General features: G+C 43.4%; 1 protein-coding gene across 15 annotated transcripts in view; it reads right to left on the bottom strand.

Annotated features, from left to right (window-relative positions):
- The window catches only part of PHF21A (PHD finger protein 21A), a 196,732-nt gene that overhangs the window by 26,065 nt on the left and 146,726 nt on the right, over positions 1–23,941 (bottom strand). For 12 of the 15 annotated variants that reach the window (XM_025207931.1, XM_025207925.1, XM_025207926.1 and 9 more), the window contains 7 exons: positions 14,619–14,873; positions 11,729–11,815; positions 9,728–10,024; positions 7,957–8,055; positions 4,123–4,174; positions 3,284–3,363; positions 2,628–2,688 (listed from right to left, as the gene is read on the bottom strand). In XM_025207931.1, coding sequence (XP_025063716.1) covers positions 2,628–2,688; positions 3,284–3,363; positions 4,123–4,174; positions 7,957–8,055; positions 9,728–10,024; positions 11,729–11,815; positions 14,619–14,873 — 931 coding nt within the window. The remainder of the gene's footprint in view (positions 1–2,627; positions 2,689–3,283; positions 3,364–4,122; positions 4,175–7,956; positions 8,056–9,727; positions 10,025–11,728; positions 11,816–14,618; positions 14,874–23,941) is intronic. The other 3 variants (XM_025207927.1, XM_025207934.1, XM_025207930.1) reach the window with 1 other exon arrangement.

Below are 23,941 nucleotides of genomic sequence, written 5' to 3'. Positions count from 1 at the left end.
TATTTTTAGACACCTACAGGCAGAATTTTCAAGAAAAGAACATTTGAAAGATGCATATCAAAGGAGAGTGAAAACAGGCTCTGCAGAGGATCAAGGAAGGACTCCCAGAAGTATGGTGCGGGGCCTCTTTTCATTCCTAAAAATTAGACTGTTCATTTATTAGGCTAGATCTATTGGCAGCAACACCACATAGAGTTCACAGTGATTTCAATGTTTCTACCTTTGTCCCATGCCTCCCTATCCATCTTATGCCAGCATACACCTCCCAAAGGTAGGTCCCTGCTGTCACAGGCCAGCACTCACCTTTCCAAGTCAGGGTTTTGTTTTTTTCTTATACCTCCATTCCTATGCCTCAGGTCCTCATTCCTATACCCCAGGTCCAACTTTCCCAGGGGCACATATTTCAAACCTAGGCCTATGATCACTATCTCAAGGACAGGTCCTTGTCTGTCTAGCTCAAATCTCAAGCACCTAACCACCTAAGCTCACTTGTACTATTGAACTGTAACTAATTCTTACATTCTTTCCTAGCCCCTCTCAGGCAAATACCAAATCTTGGACATCTATCATATACTCTTTTGGACCATCAGTCAGTGAAGAATCTTCTGATACAGCCTTCATACAATTGAAGTGTTAGCTACAAAGGGTAAGATTACACACATCTATATGTGCCCAGCACTCTCCTCAACTTCTCCAAATCCCAGGGTACATTAAGGGTTTAGAAATAACTCAAGAAATAAAAATCTAAGAACAAGTTACCCAGAATTTACTGATTGCTAGCCTCTATTTATTACATGCAAAACTATGCACTTGAGGTTTGGGTATGTTCCAGAACAAAATATGTCCTTGGTAAGAGAGTGGTAACAGTAATGTCTGTGGCTACCACTTTTGATATGCTCAGCAACATCTCGAATTAAACCAAAGCTTTCAAGGGCACATGGCTGCAAGAGCTATTCATCTAATAGACTGCATACTAATCCAAACAAACAAAACAATTGGAGACACCCTCCCCCCAAAACTTGTTCCATTTGAAAATGTCACTAATCTGGTGCTAATGAGAGGTGCACACTCACAGAGAGTGAGGGTAAAGACAGTAAGACAACGGTCAGTGTGCAAGAACAGTCTAAGAAAAAACATCTGTATACAAATCAACTAATGCGTTTACAATCTATCTAGTAAAGTAACATAAATAACATAAATGCAATGGTATTTAAAGGTCAGTGGAAACAATCTATATCTTTATTTGCAGGTCACTAATAGGACACTACAAATAATTGTGTTACTGTCCCTTTTTAAAAACTCATTTAGGATTACTAAGGGGGTGGCTGTGGAGACCAATATCCTTCATTCACAGGCAGCATGGCTGCAGAAATGCTAAGTTCACCATGCTGCCCTGTCTATATGCCTCACCTATGAACTGGAAAGGGTATTCCAAGGAAAGGAAGTTATTTGAATACTTGACCTTTTGGCCAAGAATACTAACACTGAAACAAAGTATGATCACGTGCGCACTTACGCACATGACCTGGACTAGAATCAGCCACCAAAGAGTTTAAAAAAAAAATCAATCACTTTTATTCTTGGCCAGATTGAACCAATGACCTAGAGGTGAAAGGTTATATATCCCGTTGCCAACTTCTTGAGCCATCTAGTCTATTACACAAACACACACATGTGCACAGGTACATATATTCAAGCTCATCAAACCACACATGGAATATACACATCCCTGATTTTAATCACAAACAAGACAGCAGCTTGCAAGATGTGCTCTTGGGAGGGCCATAGCTTCAGTCCACTTATTTGCTTTTGAACAGAAAGCCCCAGATCAGAGGAGATTTGGGGAGCCAGTAAGAGGTATTAAGGAGGCAGGAAAATATGTCCTTATCACATACATATGGCAGAGCTCCCATTTGATATACAGAACTGCACATGGCAAGAGAACAGAATGCTCTGTGTTGCTTGGAGGTAAAAGCTAACCTGAGTCCAGATCTTAAAATGTCACCTGCTCTGAAGGAAAACTCCTGTCTTGTAAATGAAACCCTCTCAATGACAGTGAGCACCCATGTGAAAGACCCTTACTCCTTGTAGCACAAGTGGCATTAAGGACTGTTTTGGTTTCTGAAGGATGTTCAACCTGAGCAAGGAAACCTTCCTTTGGGAAGGGAAAATGTTTGGAAGATCCATTTATTTCATTAGCAGCACACTATAGGGCTCTTTCCACTCTCAAATTCCCTTCATGATTAGTTACAGATACTTATCCCAGAATGTCCTTTTTTTCCTGACAGTATCAATGCAAATTAGACACTCTGAAAGAACACCATAGCTACAGCTCGACTCCATTAAATGGTGTTCAAACATTGTACCTTATACTTTGTTCTGTACATTGTCTTATTTAAGGCGAGTGAGACTGAAATGCATCATTTAGCTGCCCCATAAAACTGCATTAATCCCCCAAATTTTTGTCCCATCTACTATGGGAATTTACAGGGCAAATGTAAAGCTCAATATCTGAAAATCCTTCATTGTTTCACTTCTGTTCCATCATCAAAGGGACTGATGATAGGAGACAGAGGAAAGCATGATGATAGGCATATAGAAAGGGGGCATGTCTGAGAATAACTTACCTCTTTTACGTGTCCCAGGATGCATTGTGCTGTTCAAATACGTGACTGCACTCTTCTTGCGCTTTAGGTGAGAGAAGATAAATTTTAGTGAGCTCTTTTTTTCTTTTTTTTTTTTGACAAAAACCACTTTTGCAATACCTCAAGCAGAGCACTACAGTACAAACTGGGCTTGTTGCCTCTGCTGTTCTTAGAAAACAGCTTTGGAAAGGTTGGACTTCCATATTGCTTCTGATTTCTGGATTGCTATAGGCCAAACTCGTAGTAGGATGAAGACTCTGCCATTTAATGACAGGTTTGCAGCAACTCCAAAGAATGGGAGGGGGAACAGAAGTTAAATATTAAGAGGAAATAATTCTTAATTAAAAATTGTTCTCCAACTATTTAGTTGGTCTAATAAAGATAACAGATTCACCCAAAGAACCTTGTCTGCCTATGTCCTTAGACCAACACAGCTACAACCTACAGCCCTGAAGAAATAACTCTGCATTTACTATTTAAAACCATGAGGGTCACATTACCACATTGGCCTCTTGAATTATAATGATGGCCTATCTGTCTAGCTTGGTGTCAGGTAGCTTAGCAGGTAGCAAAGTGGCTTAAGTACACACAAGTACAGAATCAAAGTGCCAACTTTCCCCCTAGCAAGAGACGGCTACCTCAGGCTCGAAAACGGCTCCGCTGTATACTGGATTTGCAGTTGTTCTTCTTTTTCTCTCTTGTCTCTTACTTTGGATTTCTTGTGAAACACAAAAGGCCCAGGTTAGAAACATTGGATTCAGCTAGGATTACAAAGCCTACATTAGACAGTCTGCAAATGATAAGATATCTGACTATCAGACTTTCCATGGGAAACACACAATGCTGAAGACGAGCATCAGTGTTACACCCTTGGGCTTGAAAACAGCAGGAAACATAAATATTATGCCAAACTATTTTTTGAAGTGGCTCCATCCCTCCCAAGTGACAACATCTCAGATCTGAGATATTCAGTATACTAGGGAGCCTACATCCATTATGCACGTGAGGCAACTTTGCTGATCTTGAAAGACAAATACAGGGTAGAAATGTGCAAGTCCTTGAAGCTTTAGTCAATATTTCATTGTAATGTAAAACTAAGAAAGTTAAATTATCAGACTGATTGTAATGTGTTTGCAAACTATAGTCCTATTAAACCAGAGGTGGGCAAAGTGTGGCCTGGGGGCCACCAGGCCATTCTATCTGGCCCATGGGGCCCCTAAAAAATTTAGAAAATTAGTATTTATCTGCCCCTGGCTGCCTATCATGCGACCCTCAATGGGTTGCCAAAACTCAGTAAGCGGCCCTCCGCCCAAAGTAATTGCCTGCCCCTGTATTAAACAAATGAGAAATCCTGAGAAGGGTAAAGGCCCAATGTCCTATTTGGGAACTTCCTAGATTACCTCTTCCAGCCCTACTTTTCTTTGATTCTATGATTCATATGACAGCTCAAGAACCAACTTTTGATTACTTCTTTTACCTTCCAGATGGTCGTGTGTAACCAGTCCTAGAGACACCATGAAGGCAAGTTTCTGTGCCAGAGAGAAAAAAATAAATTAACTTCAGTTATAATCATTAATAGGAGCTGCTTCCAACTGCCAAAGTCAGTTGGTAACCAACCAAATACTGAAAATACTATAATGCTTTAGTCTTTATGCAGTATCTTTAGTCTGTAGATCTCAAAGAAGAATAACCCAGTTGTATAAATGGGGGGCTAAGGCAGTGGTTTTCAATCTTTTTTGTACTGCAATCCATTTGTAAATATAGGTGGCCAGTCTCAACCCAGTGCCCCTCACTCACTCCATGTGTGGGGCAAGGGGTGGGTGTAGGGCATGGAAGGCCCCAAGCAGCCCCTTACAGGCTGGAACTCTGCCAGCCTGCAAGGGAAAAGCCACTGTTTTCCACATTTTTATCCTTTAAAGGAGAATTAATTTTTAAAGTTTGTTGATCCATTTTTTAAGTTTGTTCATGACCCCTTCATATATTCTTGTAACCCACTTTTGGCTCGCAACCCATGGCTTGAGAAATGCTAGACTAAGACACGGAGATGTGATTTGCCCAAGGTCATACAAGTAATTGGCAGAGATGGTAATGGAATAGAGGTCTCTCTACTCTCAATTCAGCACTGAATTAACTAGATGATTGTCCTGCAGTAAATACCAGCATAATTCAACTGCCATCTAGAAGTTTTAGAGTGGTTATATAGCACCACAATTCCCTACTGTTTGGCTCCCAAAATACTGCACATTGTTAAACATCAGGAGGGACCCTGGAAACCACTGACAGCCTGAAGACCATAGTTTAAGAACTGTTTTTTGGCACTAGCATTCTTTGGCACAAATGACAGAACATCCAACCATCCTGCTAGCAATAGCAGTCAGATAACATCATGGAGCTGAGACCTTTTGGAGGAAGCTTCCAACCCCATCCAAGGGGCAGTGAAGTTGACACTAGAGATGCTTTGATACCAGATTTCAGTTATGTCTCAGGTATTTCAGAAGGTAATAGCGAGTTATTCCCAGGTTTTGGTGAAGCAATCAAGATGCTAGATTAGGGATGGGCAAAATACAGCCAGATCTGGCCCGCCAAGGCATTTTGTCTGGCCTGAAGCAGGTCCCTTGGCCCTATCTGGCCCAGGGGGGCAGCCCAGGCCATGGCATATGTGGCCGGTCCCATTCCCCTTCCTCCAGGTGTGCAGCGGGGTGGCACAATGGCAGACTTCATTTCCCAGCAGCTCTAGCAGTAGCTTCCAGCTGCTGGTCCAAGCCCGGCTACCCTGGCCTATCCACCTCACATCCATGGCTGGGGGCAGGACCTGAGTGGGCAGAGTGCATGACTGGGTGGATGTGATGGGGCTGCAGGCAGATGGGGAGCTATGTCTAGGAGCAGGATAGGTGGGTACGGCTGGGGCTGGGATCATGGGGCAGTGACAATGCGAGGCCAGGGCCCAGGGCAGAGCCACAATCTGCTCCCTGCACGCCCCTGTGAGGAACACCAGTTCCACAGGCAGGGACTTGTGGGGAGTGGATTGCGGCTCTACCCTGGGCTCGGCTCCATGACCCTGATACTCAGCCTTGCCCGCCTCCTGCTCCTAGATGCAGCTCCCCACACAGCTACAGTTCCATCCCATCTGCCTGGCCATGCAGCCAGCATGCGCAGGTCCCAGCTGGTCTCCATGGAGACCCTGGGATTGCTGGGTGGTGACAGGGTGGGGACAGAACTCTGGGCAAAGCCAACAGTCCTCTCCCTGCACACCCCTGCCTGCAGAATCAGCGCCTGTCACAGGGCAATGGATCATGGCTCTGCCCTGGGCCCCAGCCCTGAGCATGGCTCTGCCCCAGCCCTGAGCATAGCTCTGCCCCAGCCCTGTGCTGTCACTGCTGTGATCCCAGCCCCATCCCGCCCACCTGTCCTACTCCTGGATGTCGCTCCCCACCCACCTGTGGCCCCATCCCAACCACCCAGCCATGCACAGGGACCACTTAGGGAGTTTTGGTGAGCTGTTGCAGACAGGGAAGGAGGGGTTGCTGACCCAGCCCATGACAGCTCACTGAAACTCCCTAGGAGGCCCTCTGGACAAAGTAACTGCCTGCCCTTGTGCTAGATAACTGCAAGGAGAAAGCAATAATTCCTTGGAACCTCATCTGTCCATCTAAAAGACCTGTCTTCACTAAGAAAGAAGCAGTTGCTTTTCAAACCTCTTGTGGTTTGAAAGCCTTTTTGATTACCATCCACACCTTTGGATCTGAGCCTCCAGATCCAGCAACAAGCCTTGAGTGACAATTAGATGAATGGTAAGGAAAGGGACAGCAATAAATTTTTTTCTTCTTAGTTTCTGTATCCTCTCAGTTCAGGTGGTCAGGTGGATGTGAGCTTCAGTTTGTCCATTAGGACAAAAGGAACCTAATTCAGTTTCAGAAGTGTTCAATATCTCTTTTACTAGGAAAGATGTGGAGTACTGTGTGAAGGGGAAGAATTCAGTCTTGCTAGTATGGAAGAGAGGTGGACATGGAAACAGCACAAGAACTCACCACCACCATGAAAAGTAACCCATCCCAAGGCACTTTAGATAGTAAGAGCGAAGCCAATACTTTTGCACTAACAGATGAGCACCATTTGAACTTCTTTGTTTATTTTAAAATTTTGGTCACATCTCTATTACGGAGATTGACATAACATGACACTGACAGAAACGGAAATAACAGAACCCAGCAAAAATACTTCATGTTCTACTGTATATTTATTACTACATCTAACACATTCACCTATTTTAGTCAGAATTTTAAAAAATAACTAAAAAGACTATCTGCAAAGATTCTGATGAAGAGGGCAAAACCAATGGCTTAGAAAAACAAATATGTAGAATATAGACAACTAACTCCTTTGTTCATGCAGCTGGAAGGAAGTGAAAATATTCAAGACCACGGATCCTAGGAAAATTTCAATTCTAATCTACAGCTTTTTAATGGTCAAATGATTTTAAAGGATTCCAGTTTCAGTGCAGAAGGTGCATATTTAACCAAGAATGCGAATCGGCATTTGCAATACTTAAAGGTAAATTAATGTTCACTACAAATCCATCTACACTACAAAAAAGAGCTCAGTTAGTGGACCTGGTTCTGACACAGTTCTATACCACCTATATTACATATTTTAACCATACTGTAACCAGGCCCAATATTTTGTATTGTACATAGACTTTAAGCAGTGTCTGTTCTAGAAAAGGGTTCAGACATTCTGGATACAAGTTGGGATAAAAAAGTTCATACCCCGTCTGTCCCAACATCAGATGACATAGAAACAGGATAAGCTCTAGGGCAGAGATGATTATTTTTTTCTGCTCATTAGAATAAAACTATCAAGGCAGTAAAAGCTTATAGTGCAAAATAAAAATGATTTTCCAACATGGTAAATGATTCCACAAGTCTGAGATCTCAAAGGGATGGAAAATCTCCAGTGGTACTACAAGCTTTCTGATGTGGCTGGAAAAACTTCTAAAGAGTAAAACCTCAGAGTCCCAAATTATTTAAATTCTGAAAAAAACATCAATGCACTGTTTGCATATAAATACAATATCCCCCCAGCCTTATTACCTAGTCTTGTCCAGTAAGAACACTGTAAGTAAAATGAAGAAGTCTTGAAAGGGGGAAAGGAAAAAAAACATGTCAGAGAGAAAGGAAGTGTAAATATATGGTCAGAGGGAAAACGAAACCAGTAGATACATCCCCATAGTTTCTCCTAGTATACAGTAGTTTTTGAAAAATAGGACATCTTGTTTATCCTAGAAAATGAAAACACTTTTTTGCTCTGATACCTGTGGATTTTCTTCTCGTTTTGGCTTGGGTGCAGCAGGTGGAGTAACTGTACGACTTTCTGTTTGTTTCTCCTCTGCTTCCACATGGGGTTTAATAGTCTGAAAAGGAACAAGTGCAACTCCATATGAACAATGCATCTTAGTTAGGAAAATAAGTACTTTTAGTTTAGAAGAATTATTGGGAAAAAAGATGAAACCTGGTAGTACATAAATGAGATTTTCTTGAGAATCTGAGGAGGTGAGACAAAATTTAAGCAAACAAACCCTGCTTTAACAATGAAATGAAACAGTCCCCAAACCAAGAAAATGTAGAATCACAGCTACTCAGGCAACCCAAACAAGCAACCACATAAGTGATAAAGATCATCTCTGCAGTTAACCACATTGGCAGAAATATTTATAAAGCTGCATTGGTAGTGGAGTGATTACAGAGCAACTGATACCTTATGGAAAATCATTCCATGAAAAGCCTCTGTCTAGAAACTATTCTGAATGGTACATACATTCTGTATTTCTTCCCCCTCATTCTTCATTATGAGTACTGTTTGCCTGAAAACTGACTCTGTGACTCGTAAGAGCTCAGATGCTCCTGTGGTTCAGTTCTTCCTGGAAGTCAGAATCCATTGCTCTCAGCATCATAATGACCTGCATGATGACCCTCAGTGTGTGGCATTTCTGTGATGTCACAAACTAAGGGTAAGGAGAAGATGAATTCTGAAGTGGTACAAATTCTGTTCCTGTAAATGTTCTTATTCATTAAGAATGAGGAAGTTGTACAGAATGACTGCATACAGCTAATTAAATTATCTTACTTATTCTTTATGCTTTTCAAAGTTGTCCTGAACTGTCAAGTATTCCTTTGGAGAAAAAAAATGACACTGACATCAAAAAACATCAGTATCAAAGATGCAGCATTGTGGAAATGCAGCACAGGTTTCTATTCAGTTCATAAGTAATAGGCATGCATTGCTACCAAGCACAGATTGTAAACCTGCCTCACAAGATATGCAACAATTTATCCCTATGAATTTAAGAACAAAAGTGAGCTGACAACACATCTTTCACGCATTAGATTTTTAGTCTCAACATATGCCTGACAACTCCAAAATACACTAATCTACATGAAGAAGTCTGAAGTGAAGCCAAAGATTGTTTTGCCTGAACTGAACTGGGAAGAGTTTGCAAATGTGACCCAATTGCATCATGTTGTTTGAAGTTTTATAATATTTGCAGGACTCTTCCTTTTACACTTTCCTGGAGAGAGAAGAAATAAATAAATATCTAAAACAATGATTTTGGAAGCATCTAGCCTACCCATTTAACCAAAGGCCAATGATGGGAGACTTGACCAATCTTAAGAAATGAGCTATAATCATTTTGTCTCCCTGTGATTTAAAGGAAAAATCATATAAGTGAATCAACAGGTGCCAACAAAGCAAAAATGCCTGCACTGGGGTAGTTTTTATTTTCTCTCCATTGTTTATAAAATATTTAGACAGATTTTTATAACTAAATTTCCCCTCCCCCCCATACTTTTCTAAAGGACCTCAAATAAACAGTTTTTTTTCTTTATTCTTATCTGTGTCGTAGACATCATCAAAGATGTAGACACAAATCAGAAACGCAACTTTCACTGCTGGGACAATAAAACGGTGAACAGTAAAAAAAACTAGTTTTGTAACAATTCAAATAGGCTATGTTAAAAACACCACACTTTCAGCCCAAATCCACAAAGGCAGATGTATTTAGCAGACATTCTCCCCATCTATACCTGTTTTTCAAGGTTTGGTTTGCTGATCTGTACAGTCTGAGGTCCAGCGAGCCTGGTACCTGGTGCTGCTATTACAATGCTGGTGAGCTGTGCCATGGGGAAAGTTTTGGCTATGGTTGCTGTCTGCCCATTAACAACGCGAACTGGGTGTATTGAGTTCTGTGAGTTGGGTAAGGAGGTGGGTGTGAACTTTGTTGTCAGCATCACAGGCCTCTGAATAAGCTGAGGAGCTGCAAGCATTGGAGGTGGTGCTGGGGCAATAGGAATGTTATTCTGGGCAACTGGCTTAGGTCGAACCTACAAGAAAAAAATATATTTGCAGAATACGTTTTAAAGGAATTCAATTAAAGTAGCCTCTTTAAATCTTTCAATTCAGCTTGTCTTTACTCTGCAAAATTGTCATAACTTTTAACATAAAGTCATAAGTATGGAATGACAATAAAGAGCCACATCTTCAAAACTGCTTCCATAAAACTAATTCATAACACATTCACATAAAGTCATGGCCCTGAAAACATGCATTTGAATACATTAATGCCTATTTTGCACGCTTATTGCCAACTCCATTGCATGTCTAAATCTACTTTTTGGTTTTGTGAACAAATCAGATCTTTATGCAATTTCTGCAAGAGAAATTTAGGCACTCTTGTTTTGAAAGCATGTAGAGAGCTTTACATTTAAACTTCAACATTGTACAATATTTTTACACTGACTAGGAGATCAAACACATGGTCAGAAGACCCACCAGTTAAAACAAAGCCTGCAAAAATGTCCAGTATATCACAATGTCCAGTAAATCACCGTACATGTCAACTCCATGTGCAACGCAAAAATATGGTGCCACCTTTAACACAATATAACCCATCCTACTAGATGACAAACAGTGCATAATACCATGCCCTTTAATTAAAGGTATCGAAGTTCCTATGGGTAAAAACAGCCATATTGACACTTGCTCCTTTCTCCCCTCTGATGATAAGCATATTTGCTTGCCCCCACTGCTTGTCTGCCACCCCCCACTTGCCCCCTGTTGTGCCTGCACCCCCTGCAGCCTAGGGCCTCTGTCCTATTTCCCCCACTGTGCCACTTCTGCCCCCCTCCCCATCTTCCCCTCCACAGCCTCCACCCCTTGCCCCTGCCTGCCACTTCTGCCTCCTCTGCTTTCCCTTGCTCTGGCAGGCTCCATCTGCACTCCAGCCTGGGGCATGATGGGCATCATCCTATAGCAGTGATGTCAGCTACACAACACTACTACAGGGCTGGGCTGAGGCCATGCTCCCATGCCCCAGGATGGAGCCCGTTGGCACCAGAGCAATAGTAAGGAGGAGTTGTAGGCAGGGAAAGAAGCAGGGGGAGAGGCAAAGGGTGCAGAGGTGGCAGGGGGAGGGCAGGGAGGGAGGAGAGGGGGACAGGTAGACAGCAGCTGCAACTCCAGCCCCAACCTGGAGTCAGGGTTGGAGCCAGAACCACAGCAGCTGCTGCATACTCCTTCTGCTGCCTCCTATTTGATTCCAAGACCAGGGGCTTTTTTCCCCTATATTAAATGTGGGGGGAAACCTTGTATTGGAATTGAGTAAATACAGCATTTTGCTTAAAAATAAATTGCTTAGAGAGAAGTGCAGAGTCTATGTTCAACAGACCACATGTAGCCCATGAGGGTCTTATCAGTGTCTGGCAACTCAGCAAGTAAAAACTGCATATGTGCCTAGGGGCCTTCTATTGCAGAATACTGTCTTGTAACTGGCCCTCTGTAACATTTGAATAGTGCACCCCTGGCTTAGAGGTTGGGAGCTGCAGTAAAGATTTCTGCTGTTTTCTCTTCAGCTCTTGAGTACTGAGAATTGACAACATAGAGGTTCAGAAGTCCTGGGTGCTGAGTCTGCTCCTACACACCCAGTAAGTTCATTTCACAGTTTGAAGCTATGAAGTGAAGAGAATACATCTCCCATTTACAATATGAGCCAACTTCCATCTCATCTTGCTCATTCCTGGTATACTCACCTGCGGAAGAAAATTTGGACGAGGAGTGAGTCTGGGAGGAGGAATGAACTGCGGCACTTTTATGGGCTGAGGTGTAGCCTGAACCTGCTATACAAAGAGAAGAGAGTTAAATTTGATGTCACTCATCAAAACCAAGCATACCAAGTGTATTTTCAATCCACTTTTCAGTTTAGGCTGGTTTTTCCCCACTGTAAACAAACTCTCAAGTTTCTGCCTTAGAACCCTATTACCAACAGACTTGGCACTGCACTTTGTTTCCCACATACCCAAGACTGCAAACCAAAGCTAATTATCTTTTTGTTTCATCTAAATGTAGTTTCATCACAGTAGTTTCTGCAATCCAGAACAATTTCCTTTGAAGGTAATGAACACTCACATTTGTCTTAAAAGTCAAAATTACCTTCACAAAAGACAGAAAGTAAAACCAGATTTGCCCAGCCAAATGGACCTTCACATGATCAAAGCATCCCTACCCTATTATATGGGACAACAAGACACTGAGTCACATCCTATGACACTGAGAAGGGTGAAACAGTGTCTCTACTAGTTAGAAAGTCTGGGAGCCAGAACTCCTGTCTTCTATTTCTAGCACAGTTAATGACACAATGTGGGACCATGGATGCATAACTTAATCTTGAATTTTCAAAACTATTAATTTAAATACCAAACTTGACGGATGAAGGGCCTGGTTTTCTGAAGTCAATGGATGATGCTACAGCCCAACACCTTTAAAAAACAGTTCACTTCTAAAGACCCTTTGAACATACCTGAACTTAAGGCACTGGAAGATGTTCATTTAATGGCATTATGGTATCTGATCCCTGATCTCAACAATAACATCTTTTGCCATGCTACACATACACGAGAGGAAGTATGACTTGGGATTGGAGATCAGGGAGAATCCCTGATTCTAGTACGCCAGGACCTTTGAAACCCATGCATGCAACCCAGAGAGGCTACAGGTGAAGCTTTTAATTTGGCAGGGCTTCCCATAATCCAGCATTTTAAAGTGCCTGCCTTCCTGCAGGCAGGAAAGACTGCTGGGTTGCAAGGTTCTGGGAACGGCTGGAGGCACGGAAGGGGGCACGGAAGCTTTGCAACTACCTCTCCCAGCAAGCCATTTCTAGGATTGGGACCAGGGCTATCCCAGTCTCAATGCTGACCCTGATGCCAATGTTGAAAGTCAGGTGTTGTTAGCACTGGCATGGGGACATGCTAAACATTCAATTTATGGCACTATATAAACCAGTAACAAAGATATTCTACGTTTGTGGAGTATCTTTGTGGCTGGTTTGCCACTTTATGGCACTGTAAATCAGCTGAATGTGTAGCACTGTTATTATCTGTGGCGTGATTAACCTGTTTTTCTCACCATAAATATAACATGTACCAGGGGCCTTAGAGAACATATTAAAATGTTGGCTTGCACCTCTCTGTACTTTTGTTCATCCACATAAAACTGTAATACCAGCACTTACTTTGCAAATTTCAATAAGGCTTAAATAATACTTCGGTAAATGAGAAGCTTGACAATAGGAAATAGATTCATAGATTGTTAGGGGCTGGGAGGGACCTCACAGATCATCGGATTCAGCCCCCCAACTCTAGGCAGGAAGACAACTGGGGTCACGTGACCCCAGCGAGGCGACTGTCTAGTCTTCTCTTGAAAACTACCAGGGTAGGTGACTGCACCACCTCTGGAGGGAGTTTATTCCACAGTCTGGACACCATGACTACGAAGGAGTTTTTCTTGGTATTAAGCCTGAAGCGGCCTTCCAGGAGTTTGTATCCATTGGTCCTGGTCTTCCCCAGGGGTGCCCTAGTGAACAGTTGTTCACCAAGCTCCTGATGCGCTATACAAAAATACAAGTCACAAATGACTATTAAAAGAGTCAACAGTGTGGACATTGGTAAGTTATACAGCAGGGACTAGGCAGAGTTAGAGATTTATTAATTTTTCTTGGTGATAACCACGCGAGTGGGAATGGTGGGACTGGTTTCTCCACCCAAAACGCCTCTTTACAAAGTAAAACACTAACAATTTGGTTTCAGAAAGGGAAATGTAAACTAAAATTTGGATTGATTTTTGGTGCAACATTGGGTTGACTTTCACTCAAGATAGTTCTGCTGTAATTCTTCTTTTCAATCACTAAGTCTCCAGACTCAGAAGCCCCTATACATAACCCATTCCAAGTTATAATTTTTCAAAACTTTAACCAAATGCTGTGTAGCTGATTAGTTGCTTAGTGCCTAACAATCAATCTAAGACAGTGGGACACCTGCCGTAATACAGGCTTCCAATGGTGGAATCTAGGTAGGGGCAAGTGGTTTATAAAGCCTTGGAAGCAAAGGAAATAATGGTATATCATACACCTATGGAGAGTTAAGGGAGCAAAGGTAAATAAAAAGACTGACTCTTCAGGTAAGATGAGAATTCACACTAACTAACCAGAGAAAGGCCACAAAGTCTCCAAAACCAGAACCATTTTGGCCAAATACAGTACTGCAGGCTAGGAAGTAAGAACTCATACTATTTTTCATCCACCCTCTCCCTCCTCCCCCGGAACAACCTTTACACAGAGACTGACCATGACTACAGTCACTTAATTCAATTTAGTAACAAAAGCAATAGCAACACATATAAATAATAAATACCTTTCCTCTAGAATCTCAAAGCATTTAAAAAATATTAACTGATTAAGCCTCATAAAACCACTCTGTGGTACTGCCAGTCCTTATATGTAAGAGCCCATTTGTCCCTTCATGGTGCAGAGCCACCCTGCTCACTTTAAGCAGCCCTATTCTGCAAATACACGTATATCCATATCTCTCTGCAGGGGCATACAGCCACACACTCACATGCACACAAAGTCTGCTTCTTCTAGCTTACCAAAGTAACTGTGTTTTTTGCCACTATTTGGACTGCCTCGGCTCCTGGACCAGTGACCTTATTTGTTGTCTGGAGGTTGACTGGTGTATTCTGTGCATCAGTGCTGAGGACAGCTTTCTGATTGTTGTTGATAGCGGTAACCATAGCAATGGTAGGTCTTTGACCCACAACAGAGGCAGGCATGGTCGCAGTTGCTGCTTTCAAGACGAGAGGTAGTGTCTTAGTGGTGATCATAGAAGCTGTTGTCACAGTCTTCTAAGGGAAATAGAAAACACATTTTAAGAAATGGGAACACTTCATACGAGACAGGATGTTGCCTATACTTGAGTATAATAAAGTGTCAATTTCAACCCTTTAAATGAAAAAGTTCAAGGAGTACATTCTAGCAAAGGCACAGTCTAACCATCTTACCAGCTGAGATCTAAACCACCAGATAAATTACTTCCTATTTTCCAGAGGGAGATAAACCCTGCATGATCACAAAAACCCCTAGTAAACAGCTTTAAGGACAAAGCTGGACATTAAATGTGCTCATCTCAATTTTTATTTTTTAGTTACATAGAGAGCAAGCTAACTATTTGGACACATCCTTAAGTACTGCAGGCAGCCAACTAGCTGGTTCAAGCTACAGAAGGAAACTAGCAAAACAATAAACTTGGTGGGGAAAATTCCCTTTACTGCTTCTATGCTACAGGAAGCTCATTTTCATTTTCAGCCTCAGGCAAAATGAACACAGGGATTTTAAGTGCTGACTATTAGCTTGTCCAGCAGGCAGTAAACAATTAAACTGCACTCATCTAGAATGGAGGTTTCCTTGTCTCAAGCTCTTGTACAACACGATTGCTTTTGGGGCACTCTGAAGATGGTGATTTTGAAATATCTAGTGCCAGCACTCATGAATTTTTTAATGCCATGCATTCTAGCATATGAATTCAGAACATCAAAAGGTTAAGTGATTATAGGTATAACACCTCTGTTTTAAATGTTTCTGTTTACTGAAATGTTTGTCAAGGGGAGATGGAGAATTTAAAAAAGATTAGGCAGAAGAGAACACGGCAGCAGCATCTAAACATGAGGCCAGGCATGTGCTAAAAAGATCAAGACAAATGATAGCTAAAGGAATTGTGACTGAACCTGCAGATGTACTACGTATATGGATGCTGTTGCGCCTTCTAAGACTTTTTACTGAGTAATTAAATGTTCCTGATACAAAAAAGAAACCAGGCCTTCCTCCCCTGATGTCAGTAAGTGCCACTATAACCTAGAACAAAAGAAATGTTGGGTCAGGAATTAAGCTCAAAGGTCTGTGCAAGCCTAGGAAATCCAGTTTTTAAAGCAAACAGCACATTAGGGAGTGATGTGGCTAGCATCATGTCCAGCTCCCTTGGACTTCTCGTCCCAAATGACCAGGTGCCCATTCACACCTGGGGGCTGGCCTTCAGCAAAAGTCCAAGGCAAGGCTCAAACATGCATCTCTGGATCCATAACAACATGCCTTACCCACTCTGCCATCAAACCCTGGGCCAAGGACTGCACAGTCCTTGTTGCTCTTGGCATGCTAGATTTATGTTGTTTCATTTCCACCTCACTAGAACTTTTGTTTCTTTCCTTTCTCAAAAAGCAAATCTAGCTCTATTTTCAAACAAATCTGGCTTTTCCCAGTAACTATTATCAGTAACTATTCCAATTTCTTAAAGTTTAGATTATATTCTTTAGTTGGTGACCCTCTTATGAATGTAAAAAACTTGTATCAAATTCATCTTCTGGATAATGCCGAAGTGAAGTGACCCTTCCATTTTACAATTGTTATCAATCCTTGTCACAACTTTGGTTCCCTTTTCTTAACAAGCGCAATTATTTAATTCTTTATCTTAGTTTCAAGAGCTTCTTTATTGACCTCTGCAGCACTCACTCCATGGCAAGACATTGCCTTTCTATTGTAACATCATATTGTACAAAGTGTTCAAGAGTAAAATGTAACAGTCAGAGTATCATTTTCATGAGCACCCCATTCATCCATAAACATTTTAAAGAAAAATGTAATCAATCATGTAATACAAGACAAAGACTCTATAGTTCTCTATCTTGGGAGTCTGTGGAGCAAACATCCAGTCAGCAAAGCCAAGTGATTGAATTTCCTGCAGCCACTTTCCTGCACATTTGTCAGTTAAAGACAGAATATTTATATTTGAAATCTTTTCAAGTTTATGTATTACAACATTAGCAGTAGTATTCCACATCACGATTCCACATCCATAATAATAATATGACTTTTAGCAGATTTGTTGCTTTATGAAGACTTTTAGAAACTGCAGGATGCTACATTGCCCGTTTACTCTGTTCAAATGGGAAAATAATTTGTCCTTCAGTTTATAAATTCTTCCCAAGTACAACTGTTATTTCTGTGTTCGTAAGGGCAAGGTAGCAGTTTTGTGACAGTTTCACTAGAGGGCTCCTTAACTTTGAACAAAAGCTCAACTTGTGCAACACAGGGGATGACTTGGAAGTTAATCACAAATACAAAGCCTGGAACACAGAGAACAATATATAACATTCCTTTTATAATCAAAACTTTTCTGGCTGAAAGTAAGGCCGCTGATAAACTGTGATCCACTGTCTGCCTATGAAAGTCCTGAGACATGTTTCTTTATATATTTTTTCCCTATACCGTTTTAGATTTTCTTTTTTATTACTTTTCTAGACTTTTACTATTTTGTACCCAGAGAAACTGTTTAATTGTTACAGTTTCCTCCTTTTAATTTATTCCATGTCATAAATAATTACCTAAATGTTTTAAATACAAATTGAAAGAAAAGCAGGTCCCAAGCAGCTGCATGAGTCAGCCTGATTAACTGCTGAGAGAGTCTATATCCCAATCACTCCCCCATTATTCTGAGGAAAAAAGGATTATCAGGGAGATGGGCTGAATAACTTGTTCAAACTACTGCTCTGATTCATCAGAACTCATCTACATAAACTTAACTTTCAGAATGAATTCTTCAATAGTCCTCTCTATTTAGACATGACCTCCTCAGATTCAATCATTAAGAAGAGAAAATATTATCCAGATTTTTGTTTAGAACATTTATAGTTGCATTCTGTGACAATTTTATCAGCACACCTTTAGAAGCAGTTAAGTATTTGGACAATTGCAATTTCTAGTTTGAAACTCACAATTCCTAGATATTCGCTAACATTCTGGGTGATAGAGGAAAAGGTGGCCGACAAGAAGGCTGGCAGAAGAGACCAACCTGAAACTACCTGGAAGATGGTCGTCTCAGGCTCCAGGACATGCAGGGCTAGGGCTGCCCCTCCCCTGGCACTGCACAACAAGTATACTCCCCCCACCATGTACGAGTAGGTTCTGATGGAGACACCAAATGTGGAAGTGGGTAGTCAGAGAACTGAAACCCCCAAAAGGAGGCAGCGGTGGGGGGCACTCCCTCCTGCAAGGACCCATTTGCCGTACAGACCCCCTAGCCCGAGGTCTACTGCCTCCCTGTGGCTCACACCCGGGATGCCACAGAGATGATCCCTATGCTTGTCCAGACCTCTGGCCACTACCCCATACTCCTCATCCACATGGACACGAATGACACGGCCAGGAGTAATCCAGACTGGGTCAGGAGCAACTACAGGGCCTTGAGGGCTAGGCTCAAGGGGTCAGGGGTGCAGGTAGTCTTTTCCTCTGTGCTCCCAGTTGCAGGCCATGGACCTAGGGGGCATGAACAACGCATGCCCCCGGAGGCTGGGGGGCATGGCGGCGGTGGGAGCACAGTGGCAGTAAACTGGGAGCTCCCAGAGACACTGCCAGTGCTGGCAGTTGCGAGGGGGGGGGCGCAAGCATCGACCAGGGGTTAGTGACCACCTGCAGACGCCACCGGCAGTGCTGGCAGTGGCCAGCGGCGATTGCTGACCACCTGCAGATGCCACCAGCGGTGTTGGCGGCAGGGGTGGCGAGTGGCAACTGCCCACAGGTGCTGCCAAACCCCCTTTTCGTAAGAGGTGCACTGCCATGCCATGTGCACCCCCTATGCATTGCCAGTGCTAGGAGGGAAGGATGCATCAAAGAAATGAACTGACAACTCCAGCGGTGGTGCTTTGGTTTCTATGACCACAGCGCACACTTCAGGGAGAGAGGATTCCTGGGAAGGGACAGAATTCACCTAACATGGAGGGGTAAGTCCCTGTTCTCGGCCAGGATGACCAATCTTTCAGTTGGGGCTTTAAACTAAGATCGCCAGGGGATGGGGAAACACTGACTGGAACATGCCTGGGGACTGGCATACAAGTGAGCTCCTAATTTGGGGACACTAGGAGAATCACTCTTGCAAGAACTAAGGAAATGTTTCTCTCTCAGCGTGACAGGAAATCGAGGGTCTCAACTGGACGACTCAGGTGCCTGTACACTAATTCCAGGAGGATGGGGAATAAGCAAAAGGAGTTAGCCCTTCTACTTACTCTTCAGTGGGCATTACAATCTAGTAAGGATTATGGAGACCTGGTGGGACTCCTCACATGTTTGGAACGTAGCCATAGAGGGCTACACCCTGCACAGAAGGGACCAAATAGGGAAGAAAGGTGGAGGCATGTCTCTCTGTGAGAATCATAGAAGTAGGGTCGGAAGGAACCTTGTAGATCTTCAAGTCCGACCCCCTGCCTGGGCAGGAAGAAAACTGGGCTCAAATGACCCCAGCCAGGTAGGCATCGAGCCTCTTCTTAAAGACCCCCAGAGTAGGAGCCAGCACCACTTCCCTTGGAAGTTGGTTCCAGATCCTAGCCGCCCTAACTGTGAAGTAGTTCTTACAGATGAGGGATCAGTACACCTCCTTGGAGGCTGACATCAGCTCCAAAGAAGAGCGGCTCAAAACCCTCTGGGTCAAACTATGGGGGGGAGGTGTGGTGAGAGAGTCCTAACTGTTGGTGTGTACTATAGACCAGCAAAGCAGGGGAAGGAGCTCGATCTGCAGTTCTCTCAAGAACTGACAGAGGCTGCACGCGCATGGGACACGGTCATCATGGATGACTTCAATTACCCAGACATCTCTTCGGAGGAACACTCGGCTAAGTCGGATTGGTTGCGTTGCTTCCTGACCTGTATCAAAGAACTCTACCTGACTCCGGAAGTGCACGGACCAACCAGAGGTAACGCTCTCCTAGACTTGGTTTTGGCCAAAGGAGACAATCTGGTGAGCGACTTGAATATAGAGGGTAGCCTAGGCGACAGCAACCACAAAACCATCACGTTCACTGTTTGTCACAAGGCAGGCAAATCAGCAATCAGGGTCGAAGTTTTGGACTTCAAAAAAGTTAATTTCAATAGGCTCAGGGCAATAGTAGGGGAAGTGCTGCGGGACCAGGGACCAAAGATGAAAGGAGTGCATGAAGAGTGGTCGTTCCTCAAGGACACGATCCTCGAAGCACAAAAGAAGTCCATTCCCACGCAGAGGTAAGGCAGCAGAAGGCTTGGGTCAAAAGGGATATCATGGTCCTCTTGAAAAAGAAGGAAGAGGTGCACAAACAATGGAAGCTTAGAACAGTCCCCAAGGAGGATTATACAACAATGGCCTGCACTTGTAGGGAGCAAATCAGAAAGGCTAAGGTGGCAACTGAATTTAAACTAGCAACAGAAATCAAGGACAATCAGACAGAAATCAAGGACATTAAGAAGTTCTTCTTCAGGTATGTAGGGAACAGAAGGAAAACAAATGGAAGTGAGGAGCCATTGCTTAACAACTCAGGACAGCTGGTTACCAACACTCAGGAGAAAACTGAGCTCCTGAATAACTACTTTGCTTGTGTATTTCACCGGACTAAGGGGACAAATCATATTACATAAGGTTCAAAATGGGCATGGTGGGAGTGACCGCCTTCCTACTGTTGACATTGAGCTGGTGCATGATCAGTTAGAAAAATTAGACATTTATAAGTCAGTAGGACTGGATGAACTTCATCCGAGAGTGCTGAAGGAGCTGGCCAAAGTCATCGTGGGACCTCTGGCAAATCTCTTCCAAAATTTGTGGCACTCAGGGGAGGTTCCTGAAGACTGGAAGAGTGTCAATGCTATGTCTATCTTCAAGAAGGGGAGGACCCAGGCAACTATAGGGCAATTAACCTGACTTCTATCCCAGGGAAAATCCTGGAAAAATTCATCAGGGAGTCTGTGTGTGATACGCTTGCAGATGGTAGGATTCTGAATGACATCCAGCATGGCTTCATCGCAGGCAGGTCTTGTCTTACCAATCTCATCTCCTTCTATGACCAGGTAACTCGCTACCTGGATAAGAGAGAGGAGGTCAACACTGTATACCTAGACTTCCAAAAGGCCTCTGATCCGGTATCCCATGATGTTCTCATGGGAAAATTGGAGGATTGAGAGGCTTAACTACTCAAGAGTTAAGTGGGTAGGAAGCTGGCTACAGAGTAGGACACAGAGAGTTCTAATTAACAGATCTGTGTCATCCTGGAGAGAAGTGGCCAGTGGTGTCCCTCAGGGGTCCATGCTTGGTTCAGTGCTTTTCAACATCTTTATCAATGACTAGCAAATTGCCCGTCAACAATGATGGGAGGGGAAAGGGGGGACAGAAGGGATGGAGCACCACGTACCACCACAGCCCCCGAGGAGCGGGAGGGGGTGGAGCTTGCATATGAGAGCTGCCACTGCCAACCACCAGCCCACACTGCTGCCAATCTGCATCTGGCCATGTGCCACCTCCCCCTCCCTCCCTAGCACAGGGCTGTGGGCAGCTGCTGCCACCCACTGCTCTGCATCCAGCCACACACCACCCCTGCATCCAGCCCTGCAACTACCCTCCCCCCACCCTATATCCAGCCAGCCGTCTGTGTGTCTGTCTGTGCAGAGTACTCTGATTGGTTGTTTCAGTAAGCATTGTGATTGGTAGCTGAGACAACCAATCAGAGTGCTCCAAGAGCATTATGGACAGATAGACAGACACACAGACAGACAGACTAAGCCCTTTATATATATAGAATTTGGATGTGGGGGTGAAGAGCTCACTGGCCGACTTTGAGGATGACACCAAGTTATGGGACTGTGTGGTCATGCTTGAAAATAGGCTGCAGATACAGGCAGACCTAGACAGGCTAGCAAATTGGGCAGATCGGAACCAGATGAAGTTCAACACTGAGAAGTGTAAAGTGTTCCATCTGGAGATGAACAATCCCCAGCATACTGGCTCGGTGGACTAGCACCATGACTGAAAGAGACCTAGGGGTAATAACAGATCGTAGTATGAACATAAGCCATCAGTGCAATGCTGTAGCCAGCAGGGCAAACAATACTCTGGCATGCATCAACCAATGCATATCAAGCAAAACCAAGGAAGTGATTCTCCCACTTTAATCAGCATTGGTGAGAGCAGCAGGAGTACTGTATCCATTTCTGGGCGCCACACTTCAACAAGGATGTGGAAAAGCTTGAGAGTTCCGAGAAGAGCCATCCATATGATCAGAGACTTGCAAGGCAAGCCATACTGAGGGAAGGCTGAGGGACTTGGGTCTCTTCAGCCTAAAAAAGAGAAGGCTGAGAGGGGACTTGATAGAAGCTGGCCACTATATCAGGGGAATACATCAAGGGCTTGGCAAGCAACTGTTCACCAGGGCACCCTTGGGGAAAACCAGGACTAATGGCCACAAACTCCTGGAAGACTTTTTCAGGAGTAACACTAGGAAAAACTTCTTCACAGTTAGGGTGTCCAGACTGTGGAATAAACTCCCTCCAGAGGTGGTGCAATCACTTACCCTAGAAAGCTTCAAGAGGAGATTGAACGGTCACCTCGCTGGGGTCACCTCACCCCAGTTGTCTTTCCTGCCTAGTGCAGGGTAGCTGGACCCAATGATCTTGGAAGGTCTCTTCCAGGCCCTTACAATCTATGAATCAATTCTAAAATATTCTCATAATTGCAGTCCCCTCTATCTATGTGCATTACTGCAGGATTTATTTTTACAGAATTAGTCTCTATGTATGGAAAAAGAGTTTTGGAAAATGGTAACCTCCATCCCTCTCAGAAATTTCTAATGTTGTGTTATGGTATGTTTACAAGGCATTATACAAAGGTCAATTCTGCCTTCCCCAAGTATTTCCCCCCCCCCATCTCATTTTCAAACGTAAAATTATTTTCTCTGGATCAAATTTCACTATAGCCTATTGATCACTGTGTATACCAGGGCTGTTCAATTGGTGAGCCACAGGCAAAGGATTAATGTACAGTTCCTGGGCTTTTACTTGGCTGCCACACTTGCCATCATTGCTGCAGCTGGGGTCTCCAGGCTCTCTTCCTCTCCTTCAGCTTTCACTCTTTTCTTTTTCCCCAAGGGGCAGCGAGGAACAGCCCACAACATTGGGGCAGCCTCCCTGCACAATGCAACTTCCACAGGTTCACATAGTGCAGCAGAGGGTGGGTGTTCATGCTTGTGGTGCTGGAGGGCAGCAAGGAAAGAGCTGCCTACATGTACAGTGCAGCAGGGGAGGGGAGGACTTACAGCCTAAAGGCCCGTGGCTCATGCTACGTGGCCACCAACAGCTTAGAAGTTGGACAGCCCTCCTGTAGACTAACACAAACTTTACTCTAAAAACTAAAATATGCAAATGATAGATTTCAATAAAAAGCCTTTTGGTTTAATTTCTTCTACAGTTAGTTATATAGAAAGTGAATGTTCTTATTCCAGTAATTAGATCCATGTAGAAAACCCGACATCTTAAATGAAATTCACCTGTATTCAGTGGGAGCTTGCTTGTACATGAGGAATAACATTTGCAGGATCAGGAATTGCTCCTATTTGTCATAAGCTGACTTCTTTCTATGGTCAACACTTGGATAAAACCTGCAATCCTATAATATATTCTAAATCCAACATGTTTTCCAGTAAACACAGTATTTTTTTTTAAATATGATCTTCAGAGCCATTGATGTATATTTGTATAATTTCAGCAGCCACATAGGAATTATTTGGCATGAAGTTCAGCTGCATCTCAGGCAGTCTGTACAGAAATAAACAGACGAAAGATCTGTTTTCTTGAATTTCATAAGTACAGTAGGAACTCTCCTATGCTTCAGAACTAGGAAACTGTTCTACTTGCTCTCAATAACAGAGTTTAACTGTTTCTTCAGACTTACTAGGTATGGATGCTTTATGGCTACCCTTATTGTCTTCATACAGTAGATGACGGCAGTCCAACTGGTGGCCCATAGGCTGCATGCAGCTCCCAAAGGGTTTACTTGCAGCCCTGGGCTGTTGAAGTCTTGGCATTTCTCTCCCACCACTTCCCATCTGCAGCTGCCAGAGTCTCTGGGCTCCCCCTC

This window comes from Alligator sinensis, unplaced genomic scaffold (assembly GCF_000455745.1).
Source record: "Alligator sinensis unplaced genomic scaffold, ASM45574v1 scaffold592_1, whole genome shotgun sequence".
In the NCBI taxonomy this organism is placed as follows: domain Eukaryota; kingdom Metazoa; phylum Chordata; order Crocodylia; family Alligatoridae; genus Alligator; species Alligator sinensis.
The sequence above is the reverse complement of the archived record's forward strand: the minus strand, read 5'-3'. Positions and strand labels throughout refer to the sequence as shown.